Source organism: Meleagris gallopavo, chromosome 6 (assembly GCF_905368555.1).
Source record: "Meleagris gallopavo chromosome 6, MGAL_WU_HG_1.1, whole genome shotgun sequence".
Taxonomy (NCBI): domain Eukaryota; kingdom Metazoa; phylum Chordata; class Aves; order Galliformes; family Phasianidae; genus Meleagris; species Meleagris gallopavo.
In genome coordinates this window covers 34135864-34159822 of record NC_139409.1, presented here as the reverse complement: position 1 = coordinate 34159822, position 23959 = coordinate 34135864, and the positions used below count along the sequence as shown (strand labels likewise).

The 23959-nt window shown below is 35.5% G+C and overlaps 1 protein-coding gene across 3 annotated transcripts in view; it reads right to left on the bottom strand.

Moving 5' to 3' along the window:
• Window positions 1–229: 229 nt before the first annotated feature.
• Window positions 230–23959, bottom strand: part of PLCL2 (phospholipase C like 2) — a 94992-nt gene continuing 71262 nt past the window's right edge. The window contains exons 5-7 of one of the 3 annotated variants that reach the window (XM_085226301.1): window positions 21946–22021; window positions 8284–8393; window positions 230–1519 (exon numbers count right to left, since the gene is read on the bottom strand). In XM_085226301.1, the coding sequence (XP_085082427.1) occupies window positions 1340–1519; window positions 8284–8393; window positions 21946–22021 (366 nt within the window). In that variant the 3' untranslated portion in view covers window positions 230–1339. Of the gene's footprint in view, window positions 1520–8283; window positions 8394–21945; window positions 22022–23959 lie in introns of those variants that run through there. The other 2 variants (XM_085226302.1, XR_014883934.1) reach the window with 2 other exon arrangements.

Sequence of the window (23959 nt, the reverse complement as noted above, 5' to 3'; positions counted from 1 at the left end):
GATTGAGTGCGGATATACTGATGTTCTTTGTCAGAGCCCTACTGACTTTTACAAGATGTTACCCATACACAGATTTACATTCTAACCTAAATGCAAAAATAGGATCTCAAATTGGTTAAACAAATGGATTCTGTGTAGAATGCATGTCTTGAAGAGCTCTAATTAAAACAGTGATTTTCAACAGACACTGCCGTCTTCCACTTTTTCCCACAACTGAACAGAAACTTCATTTTGATCTCTGTAGGATTTTGCTTGTTTTTCTTCAAATTTATTAGCTTCTGTAATTATATAGTCCATTTTATTGTTAAATCAGGAACAGTAAGAGAACACTCTAGGTTGGTATAGTCATTTTACAATGAGTATATCAGCTACAATACCTTTACCTAATGTCGTCATAAAACCAAACAAACAGAACCAGAACAGCAAATTTTTTTTTTTTTTTTGACAAATCTGCTTATTGAGATATCGCGTATTCCGCAAGGAAGAAAATACTTGAAAAATAAAAAAGTTAAAATTTAGTTAAAAGCTTTACTTGTCTAGGAGCAATCTCATAAAACTTTTTAAGATGAGCACTTCACTTCACAAAATGAAAAACTATTTACAACATTTTGCTTGCAGTTTGGTCACATTATCTACACACATTTGCAGAAGATCTTAGGCAAAATAGGTATGAATCTTTTTTCTGACATAAGCTATCAGATTGATTGCACATTTTCCTTTTACATAATGGCTCTCCTATAGTGCACTGAAGTCAGTGATCACTGTCTAATTACATTCTCGTTGTAATTTATGGCTCAACAATAAAATCAATAACACTTCAAATCCAAATATCTGAGCGGCTGAATTACGTATAGTGTGAAACACGTGGATCCCACTTTTTCGGACCTGATTTTCAAAAGTTAGGCGCACAATAATTCACTTTGCTAGCACAATTATGGAACTGTGCAAAGAAACAGAGAACCCACACATCTATCTTTTTGAAAATCAAGGCAACTCGTCACATTCTGTGAACTGTTTTCTAATCATAGCTCATTTAAAAAACATTCACTTCTCTATGGCACTATAATAAACTTTTCAGCACGCTATGACTGAATTACAGTATCTTTTACATACATACTACGTTGTGGCCAATAATGTAATTTCCATGTTACACAATATCATTGCCTTCACAAGCAGAGTTGCTACATACATTCACAGTTTCAATAGATTGTAATTAGCTTCTCCAGTTGTGCTTTGAAGATTCCAAATATTTTTCAACAGTAAGTGCAAAGCAAATGTCCTATGCAGCTACAATTGGTCACAGAGTTATAAACTCCATAATTACGAGATGAGAGTTCTCTCATTCGCCATTTTCATCACCTGCTTTTTCAGGTATGACCTCCAGGCTTCGACGGGGCTTTGAGATTTCAGCGTTTTCAGTGCCTGGCTTATTGAGTCCACATGAAAGAGTGGCATAATGGATTTGTTTCAGATTCTCCAGTGCTTCATTTTTAGCATATTTGAGAAGATCAGCTTGTCCCTGCAAAACAAAAATGGTGTGTGAATACACAGTGGATAATAGAGCTATATATATCTTTTTTGCCCTTCTGTTTATTTCAGATTAATGGTAGAGTTGCCCTGTTCAAATTAAGTAAATAAATAAATATTTGATTACTTCATACTTGTAAAGTGATAAGAACCAAGCTCCTTGCTAGCTCTGGAGCCAATCTGTTGCATAAACAAAGGATAGGGATTATTTCTAACAGCTTTCAGAAAGGTAATCTGTTCTGTATTTATAACCTAGGGGACTAAAAATGTTTCCTCATGGACAGAATTGTGGAGACTCATTTATATACTTCAAGGAGCAGTTAAACAACTTTGATTTTTGGTTCTTTGAGGTTTTTTTCCAAGCAATGTGACTAATTCAATCGTAGCATGGTAAAGAGTCAAAGTTTGTCAAAATATGAAATAAAAATACGGGTCAGGAAGTGACAGGTAAAAAGTACAGTGACAGCAGAGACTTCGTAGGACTGTCTGCAGTTCAGATCTATCTTGCAGTCTTACCTCTAAGTACAATTCAGCTTAAGCTGTAAGAGAAACTGTCTCAGACTCAGGTGATCCAGCTTTCTGTATTACAGCCCCCTAACTACCACAGCTCAAAAATCAGATGATGCTTCAAAAATACCAGATCTTAAGCAACATCAGTTTGTATGGAAATGTTGATCACAGCCTGAGCCTCTGACTGACCACCTGAGGCAAGCACTGAGTCAGCCACAGGAGCACAGGTGAAAGCAATTCATCTGTGCTACCAGAAGGGGTGGAGGCTGGCTGCACCTCTCCTAGATCCCATTTAAGGGCTGACTGCCACTGAGGAAGGGTCTCTTTCTGGAGATTGCTCCTTGTGGAGTTTACTGCAAGCCTACAACACTGGTGAGTATTTCCATTTATTTTGATTATCTTTCCACTGTGGTAATCTTACTAAGCCTAGATTTGTACACCTATTGATTGTATATGGTTCTAAGTGAAGAGAAGAAAACAAACACACAAATAACCAAACAGGCACTGTGGTTCCTTGAGACTTTCATTTCATATAATGTTTAAAAGTTCATGAACTTTGACTGCATCTTTTCCTGCAGTAGGAGTGTTCATGTCTTTCTGAAGTAAAATCCAGCTCCTGACAGTCACTTCTCTTGTACAGACATAACTGCTATTGCACCTCTCTTCCTCTGCCAAATAAGGGTGAAGTCCAACTTTGTGATTTCAAAAATAAAAGAGAGGTAAAATGATGATCAGGTTTAAACAGATGTGCGCTCAAGTTGTGATACTTCAGCCTCGCTTCTTTCAGCAACTATAGAATATAAATATTACCTTAAGAAGTAAACAGAATTACACATTTGAGGCACACAAATCAAAAACATGTATTGCTTTCTTCAAAGAAATACCTCCCTAGAATAATCCAAGGCTATAATAACTAGAGTGTCTTTTCTGTTTACAGGGCAGGAAAGATCTCAAAGTTCTCCAAACACAGCAAAAGCTGCAGTAAATTTTTTTTCCAAGGAAAACCAGGGATACTATTTTTTTAAAAGTCTTTTTTTTCCAAACTGACAAACAACTAAAAGCTAATTTAAAACACTCCGGCAGACTAAGTGAGTCATATCTGGAGTGCATCTGTCTCTAGCCCAAGCTCTGTTTTACATGGATTACTGCTAAATAATTCTAGAAGTTTAATGAAGTTGTTTATTATAGGCAGACTTGCTAGCAGCAGTCTGAAAATCTGTGTTTTTTTAAATTGTTTTCAGTTGCTTATACGCTTGCCAGACTTTTACTACTTAGACTGATATTCTCCATGCAAGATTTTTGCCACTGGCAGATTTTATTATCATTACTGCTTAATATTATTCTATAACCTCAATATATGGATCACTCAGTTCTGAGAATAAAGACAGGAAAATGCTGTGAAAATTTTAAGAATCTTCCATCCTTCCCCCCAACTCCTGCTTGGGGTAAGAACTTGTAATTCAACAACAAGGGATCTAGAGTTGTGGATCCAAGTTATGAGCTTCTAACAAATACTCCAGCATGTGGCAAGGCAACACATATTCTGTTCTCACACAATAATGTGTTTGAAGAAAAAGCTGTGTTTTTCCTGTATGGCTTCTCCAAGTTGTCCTACCACCAGCATTTGGTTAATTACAACACAAGCAGTATCAAAGCCTGATTGGAAGAAGGGAAGAAATAGCTTGGGATGGCAACTGGTAAGGAAGCAGATAAAGGGAGGAGGAGAGAACAATCTCTGACCTGCAAGTAGTTTATGACTGAAGGAGTAACTGGATTACATTAGGCAAAGTAATGACAAGATCCAATTGAAGGAGGAGACTGAACTAGCAAAAAATCTACTAACGCAGTGCAAGAATGCTGAGTCTAGAACAGGCAAGCTAAGAAGAAAGAGAAAGAATGAAGTAGCAGCTTAAAATTGGGATTGGAATACCAAAAAAAAAAAAGCAGATCTGACAAAAACACCATGTTGAAAGAAGCCTTGAAACAGTAGACCAGTAGAAGGAGTAACAACTCAAAAAGAACGAGAGAGCTTTGCAACAAAATTAAAAGCTGGTGACAATAATAATAAAAAAAATTACGCAGAATAGGTAAACAACTGCAGAATACAATGAAATCAGGTAATGTGATGAAAAAAAACAAGATTAACACTCATCAGGAAGACCTTGGGGGAGAGGGGACAATACAAACTGCAAAGCAACAGGAAAAGCTACCAGAAGAGAAAATGAGGCACCAAGTGTAAAAAGAATAGTGGATGGAGGAGACAAAGGAGAAAAGAGAGTTCAGAAGGAATGGCTGGGTGTTCAGCAGGGAACCCATCTGGATGAGACTAATATGGAAGATTGCATCAAGAGAAGTGTGACCAGCAGGTTGAGGAGGGTGATTCTGCCCCTCCACTCTTGTGTCTCATGTTGTGAGACCCCCACCTCAAGTACTGTGTCCAGTTCTGGAGACCCCAACAATTGAAGGACCCATTCTATGATCCTATGTTAAGATGAACTCTGTAGACAAGAATATATCTGGGATAAGGAGTTGGATTATTACAGGCAAAAGGGTTTAGACTAAATACATTTGGCCAAGTGGGGTCAAGTTTAGACTGAGGTAAAATACAAAAATGAATCTGTGTTCATTAGACACTCTCTTATCCAATAATTAGAATGAAGAAATTGATTTCTGAATGCTTCTGACTCAGAAAACCATTTGTGAAACCAACATGTACCGGTATACCTTGAGCCAAAGACAGAGTAACAACCAGAACAGCCACTTTTTTTACTTTGGTATGTATTCTCTCATGATTTTTGGTTGGCAAGTTCTCCAGCTATTACATGAACATTAAAGTGCTATATAGATGATATCTGAAATAACTGCCTAACTCTCCCCAAGAAACTGTATTACAAATGAATAGGCCTTAGCTCAGGTTCTGGGACCCCAAAGCTCCTATAAGGAAAAGCAGCAAGTCATCATCACTGTCCCTAAATAGCAGGCTGCTTGGTATGCTGTGGTATCCCACAGTGCTCCGCATCCAGAAGACTTGCTTTGAGTGCATTTACAGAATCAAGCCATAAAGGATTTAGCTTCTTTACTTATAAGAATTGCTTTAATTAGGAGCCAAAACTCCACAAATCTGGCAATAGCAAGAGAACAGTTTTCAGTATTTTAATAGAACTCTTTTTTTTTTTTTTTCTTCTGAGCACCTACAGTAGTATGCAGCAGGTGTCAGGGGTTTTATGAATGCTCAAGGTGACAACAGTATTGCCTGAATTCATTGATAGATTCAGTTCATAAAATTCAGATGATGAAATAAATATTTAAGAAGTTGCATGCTGGTGTTTCAAATGTTCTGTTTATAAATATATTTACAAACATAATTCAGATGAAAGACCAACATCATTGCAGAGGTAATAGATGCTATGAACTGGTAGATTACAAAAATATAGAAAATAATTTGTGTTGACCAATATGATGTCTAAAAAATGTTGGAATTACAACTCACACTTTCACTCCAAGTACTTCATTCAAACTCTCCCCATATGCTTAGAACAGCTTCTGTTGCAAAGACTAATTTACAGAAGCTGTTGTGCTCCTCTTCTTCCTATGGGCATTTCAATGTCTGTGCCTATTTTTTTTTCCCAAAGTTTTGCTATGCCAGTAAAATCTATAAATTGTTTCATTAGTTTGTTTGCAAAAGTCTGCTTCAACAGCACTTAGTAGACATTTTTTCAGCTGGTGCACTCTTTCTGGCAGGAAATGTGATTATCAGTCATTAGAAAATGAGTTCTATCAGTGTGAATCATAACGATAAACAAATTACCAACAAGTGGTCTTGCAAATCAACTATCAGAAAGAGAAGAACAGTCTAGCAGTAAGACCTCTAAAACTGGGAGCAGCCCTTGTAGGTCAGCTCTTCTAACAAAGATTTCCCCTAGAATTAAGCTGTCAATTTTGTTATTTTATCAGACTTTCCATTGCATCAACCATAGTCAAAGTGTCCCAATTAAGATAAAGATCAATTTTGTCTTGAGGGCAAAATGGAACTTAATCGGTTTGGAAAATGTATCAGTTACAATACATGAGCAGCCTACTCCTCTTGGAAAGAGCTGATGATTACATTTGTGAAGAATTAAGAGAGCTGCTCCAAAAAAACATAGGTCAAAATTATGGCTGCCAGTCTCTTTGTCCAGGCAGGAAGAGTAGGGTCTAAAAAACTCAAACTTTTCCTCTTTAGTTATATCACTCAAGACAAATTATAGTTACAGCCTATAGTTTAGAGTCCAGAGTGAAAAAGCTGAATATGTTTTACTTTGAGAAATTACAAGCTCTAACTTTATGTAGAAAACATGAAAAAAAACCTTAATATATGTGAACTATAGTTTTTGTGAACTGCAATATTTATGAAGAATTTTTAAGATGTCATAACATACATGAACCTTCTGTAATAAGACCTGCTACAAAAGGTTGATTACACATCAATTTTTTGCTGAAGTATCCAAAAGAACCTTCCTACAGAAGGGACCTTAATCTTGGACCAGAAAAAAACTACATCAACGTTGAAAAGATTTGCTCAATAATCTCTTCAAAAGGAAGGCCTTCTAACTTCATAATTACGTTAATTCTAGGGACACACACAAAAGCCCATCAGTGCTCTCAGGAGTCAGATTTCCAGTATGGGTTCTCCAATTCCTGGTTTACACAGAAATTCTGATTTCACAGGTCAGTCATTCATCAACTACAAAGCCTTCCCCCCACCAGCCTTTACATTTTGAATAGAAATAAGAGATGAAGCAAAGCTACTGTTACTTCTGGAAGAATTAAAATAAATTTACTTCTCCAAATGATATCTGATAGTTTTGACAGGAAATTAAGGAGTAGAATCTGTCAGAGTTCAAGAAGCATTTGGACAACATTCTCAGATGTAGGGTTTGATTTTGGGGTGATCCTGTACAGAGCCAAGGGTTGCACTCAGTGATCCCTCTGGGTTCCTTCCAACTCACAACATTCTGTGATTTTGATTTGTCCAATGCCATTGAACTGACTCTCCTCCTCTGAATCTACTGGTTAGTACAGGTTTGGTGTTTGACACATCACATGTATCGTCTTCAGGATCTACTGCTCTAATAAAGGAAAAGTAACAGTCTGCCTCTTTGATCTCAAAGCAGAATCTGCAAATATGGTTTTAGAATGTATTAGATGTACACATGTAGCAAACGTGGCCTCTTTTTGATCCACTTCTGCTCTGGACAGGAGCAGCAAGCAGCACAGAGAAAAGCTTAACAGCTGAAACCAGCACAGAAAGCAGAGATATGACTGCATTACAGGTTTTCTGTAGTAGTCCACTGTAAGGAGAAGTGATAGTTAATTCTATTTTCAATAATAAGAACTAAAAATAAAACACACGTGGGAGAAAATTCTAACTAAAACAGATTTTATAGTTTAATATAGCAATGAAATATTTGAGTGGGAAAGAAGAACTCATTAGTAGATGTAAACACAAAATTTGAATAATTTGGGCTAGAAGGATAGTGTCAAGGGAATAAATTAGGCGAGGTAGTTTTGCTGTCTCTATAAATTTTGATATACTCTGCCAAGATGAAAGACAAAAGATAAGAAACTTGAAAACCTATCCGCATTCAAGTTTCCTGAGGGTTTCTAGCTGAAAGTACTTTTTTTATTACATCATTTAAACTTATATAGTATAATATATATTTGCCTATAGTAATATAGGCAAATGTGCTCAACGAAGAGAATCTATGGGTCATATATGTTCACTTTACTATAGTACGGATGATTTGTACGCTTTGTATGTATCTTTAATTGCCATTCATCACTGACTGCAATAGCAACATCTTCCCTTTTGTTTTCCAGTAGCCCCATTACCCTGAATACTCTCACTACCTTTGAAATCAATGAACAGGGTTTACCCAGCAGCACAACTTCCTCCCAGACCAAGCAGCTTCATACGAATTAGTACTCATTTCACCCATGTATTCAAGATTACAGTGGGTCCTGTTGACATTAAGAGGTTTTAAAATAAAAACCTCAGGGACAAACAAAATGAAATAACCTCCAAAATATTATATAAAAGTACAAAAACATGCAGTCAGTCTGCTGTGTTTTCAAAGCAATGAATGCTGAAAATGACCATAAAAGTGAATAAATCTAGTTGAGCTATGAGACAGAATAATGACCAACAATAACATCAGAACGCCACCAGTGAATGGAAAAATAACTAACTAATGGAAGACACATTACCTTTAAAATTGTAATATTCCATGTAAAGCTTTCTACTGATTTTTGCAGTTTTCTTTCTTTTAAGCCTTCTCTTGCTCCTATATTGTGCAGGTTTTCATGAAACTCCATTGCTGTGGAGAGTAAAAGAGGGAGTAATATAGTAACTATTTTAATGTATTTCTGTGATCATAGAAACAGTGAATTGAAACTAAAAAGGTAAAGAACAATGAAAAAGCTTCAGAAATTTCATTCTTCGAGCACAAATATATCTGTGAAGTTATAGTACATGCAAATATACTCAGATCTCTCTAAGTCAAAATCTGCACTGCAATACCTGCTGGGTCACTGCCATAGAAATGGAGCCAAACAAATATATATAAATACTATACAAAATATTTTTCAATCACAATAAAATCTGTTGCACTACATGTGAAGACCTTCATGTGGATCACTGTGAAATGAAAGCATTCGTTTCAGGAAATATGTCCCAACAAATTTATTTTGTGCTTTGCTCTAGTGCGCACCAAATTTACATCACAGTTGCCCAATTTACGTGCTGGGAGCCATGCAGAATACAGCCTTCTCACCTTACCCCTGGGGGAAAGGGCACAAACGTGAGAAAGGTGGCAGGAAAATGAACCACCAAGAACATTTACACTCATGTAAACTGCTGTCTCCCTGCAACTTGCATCTGACAGACCCCAACCCAAAAATTTACTGCAAAATTCAATGCAGTAGAATGACTAGAGCATACATCTTAATTCAGTGAAATGCACAGATTTAACAACAAATAAATTGCTTTCCATGATGCTGTTACAAGTCATACATAAAGAAGTTTGAAACACACTTTCCTTCCTACACAGAAAGTAGCATGTTCTTCCATAGATGTACACATCATCACAGCCTGCATTACAGTAATCCTCCTCCCTTCTTAAACTGTTCTCTTAAAGTCTCCATCAGTAATAACATAAAGTTACATAATATAATTTACAGCTATAAACTTAAAATCAAGGTATAGTGTGATTCTAAATTATTCTATTAACTACATTGATTCATTTCTTCTATCTGCTATTGAGTAGATGTGCTTTAAAATTTACATGGAATTAATTGCCATGAAATCCACATACAAACCTGTCCTGCCCCTCAATCCTAATCAGAGTAGGTTGATTTTTAAGGGCATTATTGTATCTGCTCTTCTCTGTAATCTTTCAGCCTCACACTCATGTCTTAATACAAAAGAAAGATATGACTGAATGTTTTCATCATATTCTTGTTTACCTTATTCCTACATAAACATATATAAAAACATATATATGTATATATAAAAAAATTAAAGATGATTCATAAATTAATTTCAAAGACAGACAAAAAACCCTCTTGTTAACTTTTCTTATCATTTAAATTTTACTGCAAGAAAAATAGACAGCATATACTTTTCCTGAATTAAACTACTGTATTGTTTTTAATTCAAAATACTTCTCCATAGCTCTACCTCCCTATTGAGAGTACAGCCTTAAGAAAAGCATTCATTTGGCATTTCCTCAGATCTTAAACCAGGTGAGAAATTAAAGTTCCTCGATCCATCACTGTTTCCAAGTATCTGTTTCCTGTTCAGATCATCATTTAAAAAAAAAACCTTCCCAATGTGATCATGGAAAGATGATGCATAGATCCATATTTAGAACACTACATTTTTAGAGCCTCCATAACAATAGAGATTATAGAGATTATTTTGTCTGAACCATTTATGCCCAGATTATGCTGATAAACTTGGAGCTCTGTACTCCAATTTTCAGCAGAATAAATAAATAAGCAAGGTGCATGGAATATAAGCAGGTGACTTGCAGCATAACCCCGTTATCAGCTGTTATTACATTAAAAAAAAGTGAAAGGTGGTGGACAAGAGCGCAAGCAGCACACTTACAGAACTGCAGTAATGATGCATTAACCTCATCTCCATCTTTATTAATACTCTCCTTCAAGTCCTAGCCCATGGGCACTAGTGACTGATAACAACCATGAAGCAAAGCTACTCTGAGATTAAGAATAATGCTGAGGGACCACACAAACGATGTGAAATTGGTGCTTTGCAGATTATAGATTATTCTAATTTATGCAATATCACTGGTAATACAGACATGGAGACAACAGCCTCCAAATGCTCTGCTAGCTAGAAGAACTCATCACTTATGGCACACTGAGGACTTTGTGATGATCACTTTCTTCACACTCAAGCTGAGCTACATTTCTGTTTTGTCAAAGCCATTCCACTCGAGTTAAATACTTCGAGCGGTTGGCAGCAACATCTCATTGCCCTTTTTTCAGAAAACAAAATCATGTCAGGTGATCCCACCAAGGCATACACACGTAAAACTTTGACAAACAAGAGCTGCCTACTTAATGAGGACTAATCACACCTCTGTCCTCAACTCTTCTTACAGACAGGAAAGGACAACTCCTCATTGGCACAGTAAACTATAAGCTATCCCATTCTAACCCTAAACATACAACCAGAGGCAAATGGATTAAAATCATATTTGTGTTGCTATTATTACCTTGCCAGGTAAGCTTAAATGGATTATTTCACTTTTCATTATTTCACCTCTGGACTGTATCAGTCTCATTTTTTTTCCATCTGCTGATTGGAATTAGCCATGCTCCCTATACGGTATATGGACAACCTGAGCCTTAATTATGAAGTATGAATGCAGCACAGCATTTATTTATCGACTACATTTCTCCTGGTATTCTCCTTCTCTTTCCCTGCTTGTTTTTCTTGTGTATTTTTTTTTTTTCTCAGAACTGGCTATTTTCATTAATATTGGCAAAATAATAACAGAAGCGTTAAATTCCAAAATGAAACTGACTTTCAGAAGATAAAAGGAAAAAGGGAAGAAAGATTTTCATTCACAATTCATTAATAAAATGACAAATATGTTCACACAGTCACTTGAAAGTGCCTTTAAGATAAGCTTAAAAAAAACTCTTTTTTAATAAATAAATTCACAGGATTTTCTATATCCTTGCAAGCAAAAATTCTGCTCTTGCTGTCATTAAGATATGGTAAGCAAGTTAACTTTATGAGGCTTAACTACTTCTAGAATTATTAGCCCATTAGTATCTTGAACTGCCTAACATCTCTTGGAAGGTAATAGTCATTATGCTAATTTGATTTATCACTCTTACCGTATTTCTATGTATACCACCTGTTTAATGCAAGAAATAGAAGTTACTCACACTTTCCATTTTTACTGGCAGCTATTAAAAAAAGACATCACCCACAAATTTCTCAGTGATCACAAAAATTATATAGGATTCCAGAATACGCTAATGCAATGGTAATGTCGTTACTAACATTCAGTCGTATTTTTCCCAGTGAAAAAAGCCCCAAACTATAAAAGAGCTGCTACTTTGTGGAAGAGGAAGATGGCCTCCTTTTTTCCTTTAGCAGAACAGATGACAAGAGCATGCTTTGTCTGCATTCTCAAGAGATGCATTACTTGACTTTTAAATTTGGTGTTATCACTGAAGGTCAATATGAAACCAAAAAAAATGAACATAAACAGTATAGAGTTGAACAAGAATTCCTCAAAAGGTGATATATATAAGGAACCATGGCAACATGGTCACTCTCTAAGTACCTCTGCATCACTCCAGAGCGTACATTTGCTATGCTTAGCAGTCATTTCATTCTGCTGCAACCTGCACAGCAAATAGGAATGGCAAATGAAGACTGTATAAAGGCCTCTCAGTGTTGGCCAGAAAGCATCCCCCATTCCCACCCTTCTTCAGAAAGGCCTATTACAAATTAATCATGGATTTGCTCTTAGTAGCATCTTACGCTGAATCAAAACCAAAGTGCTGTCATCAGTAAGTAACGACATTAGTGTAATATCCAACTGATGTGAAACAAAGCACTACATCTCTCGGAATGCTGATGGAAGTGATCTGAGTATGAAAGCTCTTGACTTAGGAGATCAGTGCAAAGACTGAGATGACAGCCATAATTCTATCAAAAGCTGTCCACCTTCATCTCCGCAAATTAATTTTAACAATCATCTGCTAAGATACTCATACTAATGTATACAGACTCTGAATTCTATAGTTGTAGGACTTGAAGCTGTCAAGAAAGGTTGATGTAGTTGGCTTACCAGGAAAATTTGAAAAGAGAAAAAGCAATAAAAAGGAGCTGAGAAAGGCTCAGTAGATAAATGTCTGCTCAGCAACACCTGGCTAAATAAGAACTGCAATAAGATTTTGTCTCTAGTGAAAATTGCAGTCGGGAGGAAAGAGAGCTCCTCTCATGCTGAGAGAAATCATCTATAATAGATTTGCTAATCTGAGCCATCATAATTGTATATAGAATGACATACAACACAATAACAACAAGTTGATTTCTTATTAATCATACAGACTTAACCGACTTAACCGAGTGAAAACAGCTTGAAAAAGGTGAGACACCCATGGTTCTGAACAGCTCAGGAATGACAACACCCACTTATCTTTTGCATCCTGCTTTATCTTATGCAATTACCAATTATACTACCAGAATTAATCTAGTTTATTACTAGTAGTGCAATGAACTAATGGGAATTTAATCCGTCCCATTTATCACAATGTTGAAAAGAATTTTAATATCTCTGTTTAGGAGATTATCTTAAGGTTTGTTTGCACTGTTTTGAGCAAATATTACTACTGAGTAGTGATCACAACCTCTCATTTATGTTAACTGAGATAGCTCAGTCTCACTTACGAATTAGAATGCATTGACTTACATTGCCTTAACTACAGGTTTTACTTCTTGTTGTTTAGAAATCAACATATGGCCAAATGCTGTGGTCTGCCTGGTAAATGCTGTTGAGGCAGTGCTTTTAGCCTGGCTGGTCAGATGACTTTCAGCCCACCTCACTGTCCTCTTATCTAGCCTGTACTTCCTGAATGTCTGAGACAATGTTACAGGAGTGTGTTGAAAGCTTCAGTAGAGTCAAAACAAGACCAAGACCAAGCTAGTCTTCTCACAGCACTGTAGTCACCTCAAGGTATTGTACCTATAATAAGGATTAAAATATGATATACAAAGCAGCATAACTCATTGTTATTATTTTTAAACTACTTAATAAGAGTATATTAAAAGCATTAAAAGCAATTAACCTGCTTGGAACTTTGGAATTTCTTTTCTATTCTTTTTTTTTTTTTAAGATTTACTATCACAAAGCCCTGACATACAAACTCCATTTATGGGTATAAAAAGTAAACCATTTCTTTAGCTGATAGTTGAGATATTTGTTTTTTATGGAATCCCTACTGAAACAGTGAGCACAATACTTACTATACTGTATTTCTAAAGCCAGGTTTCTACTTCACATACTGACTTGTTTTCTTTGATTAAAATTTTCTTGCCACAAACCTGATTTATAAAATAGTCAAGATACAATTATACAGAAGGCGGGTTTCTTCTAGCTTAGGCTTCCTTTCTTAACAAAGCACTTTACTAATGTAACAACAAAATGTAAAACTTTGGCAATGAATGCTTATACACAGTATGCCTAATATGAAATGGACAGCAAACAATATTTTTCCATATCTATATAAAAAACGTATTACTCATACTCTTGTTAAGTACTTAACTTCTGCCAAGTTAAATATGTTTTATTTCAGTCTTGGAAGGGTGCTTTGATTTAGAAGTGAATTAAATATTTTTCAAGATATTAATAAATAGGTAATAAAAATAATTAAGAATTAAATATTTTAAAAACTTGAAGAAAATAGCATACAGCTCTTGATTAGATTACCACAGACTGCAGCTCAATTGCTATGTACGCTCTTTTTGAAAAGAAAAAAAAAAAGTCCAGGAAAGCACTTTAGGCTTGAACATTTTTCTACCTAGGAAAGAATTCTAGGAAAGAATTTAAAATGTTAGTGCCCATTTCGACCCATAAATACTTAATCTGCACATAAAGCTGCTACATTTGCCTGTATCTTTGAAGGCCAAGGCTTTAATTTTATTCTGAACAGAATATGTTTCTTAGTAGTTTTCTTTCTGATTATATTTCCTTAAAATTCAGGTATTTCAACCTCAAATAATTTCTTCTTAAAGCAAAATTTATCAGAAAAGTTCTTGAGAAAAGAATCTGTTACCAGATCACTTCTGCAATAAATCATACAAGTCATGTTAGAGGGGCAACTGTAATTACTATAGCTATATATAAATTCCCAAGTAATTTTGGTTACAGAAAACTTTTCATACAAAGATTTAAAATGCACTTTAATAAATTACTTCTCCATTCACCATTGTATTTTGTATCACTTTAAGCTACAAAAACTGAGTCTTAACAGAAAAAAGATTAGATGCACACATAATTTCAAGGACCCACTTCCCACTGAAGTCACCCAAAATATTTTATATTATAACTAGAGAATTATGTGTGTTGTTCTTCAGTTTCAAGAAACTCCAGGTCAGAATTATTTGCATTCAAAATATTCAGGTTAATAGTTGATGAAATATATTAGCTAAATAAAATGCTCAGTATTTTTTAATTACTTCAACTTCTTTGGCAACATGCTGTACGTCCTTATTAAGTAAAAATATTCCCCATATATACCCAGCCATGTCCTGTCTCCACTTGGAGAGTTAAAAAGACTTTCTGATGCCTGATGCTCCATTATTCTTCTAAAGTAGGGAAGAAAAATTGTATGCCTAAGACACCTTTCTTATTCCAACACCTCAAATGATCAAATGGCATCACAATCTGCCTAAAAACATCCTCTCTGCTACCAACATCAGTATTTAGTCTTTCAATCCCAATACATCCAGTTCCATACTCATCACAGTAATTCAGTAATTCACCATAAGATGGTCTCACAATACACCAACTTTTTACTGAACTGCTGATAGAAGAAATTAAAAGTAGCTGTAACACCAAATTTATGCTGCTACAAAAATACAAAGAGGACATCTGGCCGTGACTTAATTACAGTTTAATAACTTCCATAAATGCAGTAACAAGCTTCAACTTCTTCAAACACCTTCAACAGTCCTGCATAAAATTTTCTAGACAACAAAGTTAACAAAACATTTATCAAGCAGTGAAATACTCAAGACTCCTACACTTCTCATGAGCCCCCAGTAGTGTACAAAATACACAAAAAACTAGGCCTTCACAAATTAAGACATTTGCACTGAAAAGAAGACCCATAGTATCCCACTCTGATTTCTGGCAAACTGTAGCCTACAAGGACAAATCATTTTTCTAAATGTGGGTGAAGTTAAGCCATTACCACATGAGAATGAATTACTGCTGTCAATAAGGGAAGAAACACAGAGTGGAAATGGAACAGAATATTTTTTTCCACATACTGCTGTTTTCATCTTTTATTTATCAGCTGTGATCCTCCAGAGAGATCACTGAAAGACTAAGAAAAAAAAAAATTCCTAATGTTACTGAATGCTAGAAAGCAGACTTAATAAGGACATTGATTTATGGTACATTGTAATTTCTCCCAGTCTTCAGATCATGCTGTGTCCATATTGTTTCATTGGCAACAGTAATTACTATCTCTTTCTGTTCAACAAGAATGCTACTTCTCCATTCTCTAATGCTACCTTCTGCTTCAAAGAAGTTGGCTACCTTTTTCTACCAAATTATCTGATTAACACAATTAAATGTCAAACACATTGTGTTTAACTTGGAATTTGTTACTGTTTAAAGTATGAAGAATGAAATGAATGTGCTTCTGAAAACTCATTCATCTCTCTTTGAAGTATAGCCCTTCAGTTAATAAAACATATTATAAAATTTGTCTTTCAGCTGTATTATTTCTAACAATTTACTATTTTTTCTTAACTTCCATCTACAGATAGTTTAGAAGCATTGACTCGCCTTAGCAGCTGCTGTACTTGTTCTGTCCTCACATGTAGATACAGACAGTCTGATGGGAGGATAGAAGAATGTCTCACTCTTTCCTGCTGTTTTGGATTAGATATTAGTTAGGATAACAGTACAGCCTTTTATCAGTCCTTAGCACACACAATGTCTGATGTACTTGTGTGCATTCTAGTGTACCTCTAAATATCTTCAGATATATAATTAATCTTCCCTATTTAATCAGGTTAATCATAGAAGGCAAATACAATTTGCAAGCTAATATCAGATTTATGCAAATATTTTTGCTTTTGGGAAACCACACTTAAATCAGGACTATTATTTCAGTCTTTCACAACTGTATTAATATTTCTAGTACACAACCGTATTTTACAATTATTTCTGCTACTGAAGCTACTGGGAGTTGAACATGCAGCTCATTCATCACTAATATGACCTGATCTTTTACACTGCTAGTACCAAATTAACTGTAAGGAAAAAAGGCTTCATGTAAAAAGGCAAGCTCACAAGAACACTACAAACTCTGCGTTAGTTTAAGCGTTTTTACAATCTTTTAAGTGCAGCATTTAAACATAAATCTACGTGGCAAAATAAACTTGTAAATGAAGTTGAACTGAGAATATAGAGAAACGTAGCACGGCATGTGAATGTGATGACAACTGGAATGCAAAGAATCTAGACTTCTAACACCATAGTTCAGCTACAAGCAAGTCTGCCGCCTACGTCACCTGTGAATGTGAGGCCAAAATAGGATGTTCAACTATTTGAACTGTGAGAATGACATTGAGATACATTTAGTCAAGTATATGCATTTTCCTCAGAAAAGTGCTAGGTTAGATAATTCCAAGAATACATCATTTACCCATTGGAGAGTCCAGCAGAGAGCTACAAAGATGATGAGGGGCCTGGTGTATCTCTCTTAAGAGGAAAAGTTGAGAGACCTGGAACTGGAGAAGTTCAGCACGGAGAAGACTGAGAGGGGATCTCATTGATCCCCTCTTATAAATACCTAAAGGGCAGGTATCGGGATGATGGGACCAGGCTCTTTTTGGTGATGCTTAGAGACAGGACAAGGGGTAACAGGCACAAATTAGAACACAGTAAGTTCCATTTGAACATGAGAAATAACTTCACTTTGAGGGGGTGACAGAGCACTGGGATGAGCAGCCCAGAGATGCTGAGAAGCCTCCTCCGGAGATTTTCAAAACCGCTTTCCTGTGTAACCTACTCTAGGGAATTTGTCTAAAGCAGGGGAGTTGGACTAGATGATCTCCAGAGGCCCCCTGCAACACCTACAGTTCTGTGATACATCAGTTTATCATAAAAAACACCATCCATGGTGGTTATTCCATGCCTATTTCTTCATGTTTTCCCCCATGGTGGAATGTGGATTCAAAAATATTCAAGGCACAAGAGAGACAGACAGGATTAAATAACTGCAGAGTATAAAACAATTTGATAGCTGGCTTATTAAAAAATGAGAAAAAGGAAAAAAGTGAAGAAAAGCAGGTATTTCAGAAGAATGGAAACAGAATTAAAGAGGCGTCAAAGTGCTATTTCAGTCTAATTGGAGTTTAGGCACTGGGTGTAAATACTGTAGATGTTTTACTTTCAAAAGTTAACCTCATGAAAAACATAAAAGGATCCAATTCTAAGTTTTAATTTGAAGATCAGTACAGACTACTGATGCAAACACATTAAATATTTCTCACTTGGGGAGTACAACAGTAATAATAAGTAGCATTTTTTCAGTAACCCACATATGAGGCCAACCTTAGTTGCTGTAGCTTCTAATCAGAAACCAAGACTTGCTGATGAAAGACAGTATTTCAGAAGGTACAGATAATAAACTCTGACAGATCTTTGTAAATAATACGATATCATGTCAAGAAACTGCAAATTCTCTTCCAAATCAGAGTTAACCACAAAAATGTTGGGAAAAACTGTTCTGGTCACTCTCTTTCATTGGTTAAAAAGACTTCAACTACCCTTCTATATACTCAGTCAAAAGTGCTCCTCAATATTTAATTATTATTATTTATTTTCATCTATTAGTGGATTACCTAATATGTACATAACATATAATGTACAATATTATTTTTTCTGCATCTTACACGCTCTGTTATAATAGACCCTAAGTCTAAAACCAATTTAGACTACAAATAATGGAAAAAAATATATATTAAAGTAAACAGCTCTGTAAACATGCAGTTATGCTGAAAAGGTATTAAAACAAAATGAATTTTATTATTTCAGTTTTCAACTCCAAGAAGAATTTGCCGTGCTTATATGGTCATTGTCATGTTATTTGCATGCAACTCAGACATAACTTCTTCCCAGTGCATACTGTGCACTGTTTATCTTTGACAGCATCCAGTATGGCTGGATCTTCTTCAAACAGTATCCTGTTTCTGATACTGCTGAAAGACTGCTTTGGAGTATATATTAAAACATGTACTCATTTTATGTCTTTTTCTATCTGCATTGTTTAATAACCCAAGTCCCTGCTGGTTTTGTCACTGTACAGATGGAATAAATGAGACAGTTCTTGCTCCAACAACCTGGAATCTAACCATAAGGAAAAACGATAACAGATGGGCAAAGAAAGAGGAGTGAGTGCAAGGAAGCAATGAAAGCTATTTTTGTTAAGGTAGTAGGAGGACATGTGTCAATCCAGCTATATTTGTAGGACAATTTTAAAAATCAATTCAGAGGAAGCAGTCCTGTGGATGTTTACAGTGAGTATGTGGGGCAACATGATAGATAGCAGGATGATGGCTCACTAGCTATCAGACAATGGAAATTCTTGTTACTAGATGAGCAAATACAAGAAAAGTAAAAGCAGCTCAGCCAGTATAGAACAAAGAAAAAGTAGAGAGATGAGTACTGGGAGAAACATTATCAAAATGAGAGCAGGAAAATGATGTCAGGAAGGTAAAATTAAAACGGTCAAGCTCAGAAAAAAGGACAGGGGTGTCAAACTGTCAGAAGGTTAGAACCTGAACAAGAGTTCTGGCTGCACAGATAACTAGGGAAAACTATACTTCTAAAATAAAAAAAGGGATCTGAATGATCAGCACACAGCGCTGGAGAACTCCATTTTCTGAATTAAAACAGTAAACTTAAATGCATTTCTTTCAGGTATCGATGCAGCTATTTTCTTCCATGTGCACATTAATTTACCTTATTGATGTTACATTTCACACACTGTTTAATTCAATTCACTGCTTAATGTCACAAGATCCTACTGTACTGTTTCACAGTCCTATCTAGATTTGAGTACACTCAACAATTCTTTGTCACCAGCAAACTGTGTTCACTCATGATTTGCTGCTGATCATTTAATGAACACGTGGAATACTAAGTGTACTGCTGAGCTTTCGCCTCTGAACGCCAAAATACAACCTAAGCTTTGGTTCTCTCTTTTAACCACTGATTAATTCAGACAGCATTTGAATTAAGTGCAACTGGTGATTCAAGAAAAGTGGAAGAACATAAAGGAGGACAGGGAAGTTAGGTCTTGTAAAAGATTAAAGGTACAGAGTGGATTATCTTTAACCTCTCTTTAACACCTACACTTTATTTTGTTGTAGTACATTCAGCTGACTTAGCAACAAAATAAATGGTGATTAAACCATTTCAAAGTAACTCTATTTTTTTCTTCATATATTTTCACTAGTTTTATCTAAAATGCTTTCAATAAATAATTAAGAATAGAATGTATTGAGCTGAAATTAACACACTAGTATGAAGAAACTGGAAAAGCTCTTTGATATGGATTAATTTTTAAAAACCGAGGGAAGAACAAAAGTTTAACTAATGTTTTCATTTTCCTACAGAACATTAACTGCAATCTGAATTCCAAAAAAAAAGTCATAGCAAGAATCACATCTTTGCTTATTCTCTAAAAGCTACCAACCTAAGAAATAATATTGCAGTTACTTCAAATTTAGTTTTGAACTTTAAAAGAGGGCCAAAGTCTTATCATTAAAGCTAAGCCAGAAAATGGTTTAATAGAGAAAGCTTGACAAATTTCTCTTATAAGCCTGTTAATATACCCTTACTGCTTATTCCCACTTTATCAGTTTTGCTTCTTAATTTTTCAATTTTTTTCACTACTTGACCCATAGAACAAACAAACAAAAAAACACTGACAAATACATAATTTTTCTTTTCCTTTATCAAGAGATTACACTGGAAAAAGTATAATCCTTAACTCAGAATTAAATAGAGTAGTATCTACTGAGATCAATTAGTCTTAAAAAAAGCTTTGACAATCACTGATATTTAAATGTAATTTAATACTGCTCATTCATCTTAACAAATACCCTGACCCTGCAGGGCTGCAGCTGCCCTAAACAGCAGCATCTATTACATAATCCATACTTAGGCTTATGTCATTGTGCCGTAGGTTTCTCATCTAAATGAGATCAAAATCTCTCTTCACTGCTTACCACTGATTTTAAGTCTTCAGCCATCTTAAACAAAGCGTTCTTGTACCCAGTTGCACATTAAATCAAATAAGGTTGTAAGATACAGGAAGATCAGACAAGTGCAAGTTTACAGGAACCTGTATGACCTAGTAGCAAGCAATCTTTTCTAAAGGGTAACAACTCTTAAAAACATGAGGATAATACGCAACAACGTTTTGCCTAACTAAGCTGTCTGACACAGCATTGTAGCTAAAAAATATGGCACAGTACCAACAAGATATAATAATATTTTTGTCACTCATGTTACTTATGATTATATTTGACAGCTTAAAGTAAATAGGACAAGGTAAATTTTTCGAATATTTTGACACTTCTATGGTTTGATTGAGGTTCACAGAGTCTAAGGAGTGTATACTAAGAATACAGTGGAGATCATGAAATTCAGAGTGGGTGCACCTTCCTGCATCTCATCTGAGTTGAAAGGAACCTGTTAACAAAAAAGAGTTTGCAAGGAGAGAGACTGAAATTTTGTGGACAGCAATGAAAGGGACAAAAGAATGCAAGAAAAAAACCATGTAAGATTATGGCTGCTGCACAGTGCTGAGTATAAAAATGTATTTGTACATAAAAAGCTTTTGTCCCAATTGATTTGTGCATGACACTGCTGCTTGCGAATACTTTGACTTTCTAGCAGATTTCCTGTTTCTGATGCAGAATGAGATGCACCATTACTCTGAACAAATGTGTTATGTTATTTAAAAAATACTTGAGTGCGATCAAAAGAAAACCAGCATGATTAAGTAGCACGGTCAGACACGTTATTCAAAATAAAGTAGTAGCCTTAAATACTCATATTTGTGTCCAAATGGAAAATTTTTGTAACATAGCAGGTAAGAAGGGGACAATTTGTGAAAGGACTAAGAACAAAGTGACTATACAACCTGTTTCAAATATATCAGAAACAGGAAAACTTCCAGAGAATGTGTAGGTGGGACCCATATATCGTAACAAATTTTTTTTAAAAAAGATTTCGTGCATCCATGGACTAGGAAAAACTGCCATAGAAGGTGAATGTAATTGAAACAAAATTATTTTATTCTAAACAGACAATATGGTAAGTAACAAATCCACAGAACCAGAGCATATTCATCTAACAGAGCTAAAGACAAGTTGTAATTTTACAGCTTTTTGATTTCTATTATTTGAAATATCCTTTTCACTGTTGCTGTACACTACTGTAAACTCATACACATATATGTGTGTGCTTATATTTGCTATAGCTGAATAAATAAACTCCAAAGTTTTGGGAACTAAAGAAAAATATCATGAATTCTTTATAATAGTTTTAAGAGACAGCGTACACTTACCTGCTTTCTGACATTGCACTATCTTCTCATATAAGCTATCTGCATTTTCAACTAGAGTCCGGATGGTCTGAATCATCTGTAGAGAAAATAAAATATACAGAAATATCAGTAAAATTCATTTTTTACTGGCAATTTCAAATTTGAAAAATATTCTTAATTTAAACTGAAATCAGTAATCTATTGTTTCTTTTAAACATAATAAGATATTATTCTTCCTTGTTATGACCAAGCAGAGAAGTTCTGCCAATGTAGCATAAGGACACAAAAAACATGATAGTTTTGGGTCAGGATCTGTGAACACTGGAGTAAAATGTCAATTCCATAACTCACTCTCTATCAGAACATATGGAAATTATTCAACGGTTTACCAGGTTGTTTGTTTTGTTGGCTTGGGAGAAACAACCTGGATGCAGTCTTGCTCTTTGTTAATCACTCAGATACTCAGGATGGCAATAGCTCATCACCCAGTAATTGTTTCCATATTTATCATGCCATTGCTTTTCCAGATTTGCTCCTCTGTATTTTCCTTTCTATGACTTGACTTGTGCATGTGCATGAGCTAACACTAAGGAGGAAAACAAATCACTCAAGGCTTGTACTAGCGGATAAGAACAATAAATGATTTCCTTACTTGATCTTTCTCAAGCAAAAACCTTTCATGGAAACTCAGCCAAAAGCATACTGATTAAATTGGATCTGTGCAGATTCTTCAACCCAGGATATGTATTCAGAAGGATGGACTTTGCCCTACCCCTTAACCATTAATGTCTCTGGGATCTAATCAAGCAGCATTATTTCTATGAGCAGATTTCCCTTCACCAAAAACACTGGTTAAGCTAGATATACTGCTTATCCAAGTCTTGAGGTGGAACTTTCTTTTCTTTAAGAACTACAACTGCTATTATGAGCAGGAGCATTTCAGGTTACAGAAGAAAAAGAAAAAAAAGAAAATCAAACATCCAAAATTTCTGCTCACCAATACAATGCTTTAAGAGGCAGGACTACAGGATCTTTTCTCCCACCTAGTAGAGGAAGCTTTCCCCAGCTGAGTGACACTGACATTGAGGCTGATTTCCTGAACATTGCTCTAAGTGCACTCTACAACTTCCTGAAGGGAGGTTGTTATGAGGAGGGGTTTGGCCTCTTCTCCCAGGCAACAAACAGGACAAGTTGTGCTGCACCAGGGAAGATTTAGATTAGACATAAGGAAGAACTTTTTCTCTCAAGGGGTGGTCAGGCACTAGAATGGCCTGCCCAGCGAGGTGGTGGAGTTGTTGTCCCTGGCAGGGTTCAAGAGGCATCTGTTTGAGGAGCTACAAGACTTGTGAGACATAGAGAGACATAGAGGCTTGTGGTAGCAGTGGTAGTGAGAGGACGGTGGGACTAGATGATCTTGTAGGTCCTTTCCTTGTGATTATATAAGTTAGACACGAGTGAATTTGGAGAAGTGGGTAAATGAGCCCCAGATTCTGGATAGCAGAAAGTGTGCAAGCAAGGAGGAACACCACATGTGGGGATGTAAACTATGTTATAGACTTCTATTATTTTCAGCTAGACAAAAATCTAGTTTAAGTACATGACAAAGTATCTAAAGGTAATTCTAGGTCATTTTCTACAACTACAGCTGTGGAAGTCACTGTACTGGATAATGTTTACATTTAACCTTCACATCCTGATTAATCCGTTTGTAATTTCAAAGTATCTTTATCCTGACTTATGTTAATTGAAAAAAAAGAAATGCAAACTATAACAATAAGTGAGGAAAAAATAGTAACTGGATCAGGTTGCTAAGCTGCAAGGGAAATATTTTAGCTTACCCATTTTTAACTGGATTGTTCTTTGAATATAAATATCAATGCTCACTCAGGCAAAAATTGCCTATGCATAGAATTATGCTAATTACTAATTAGTTGCGATAAAGACAACAACTGTACAGAGAAGCACATTTTAAACAATAGTATATTTTACCCAGAAAGCCTTCCGTAGGGAGCACTGCAAATTAACTATTCCTGCT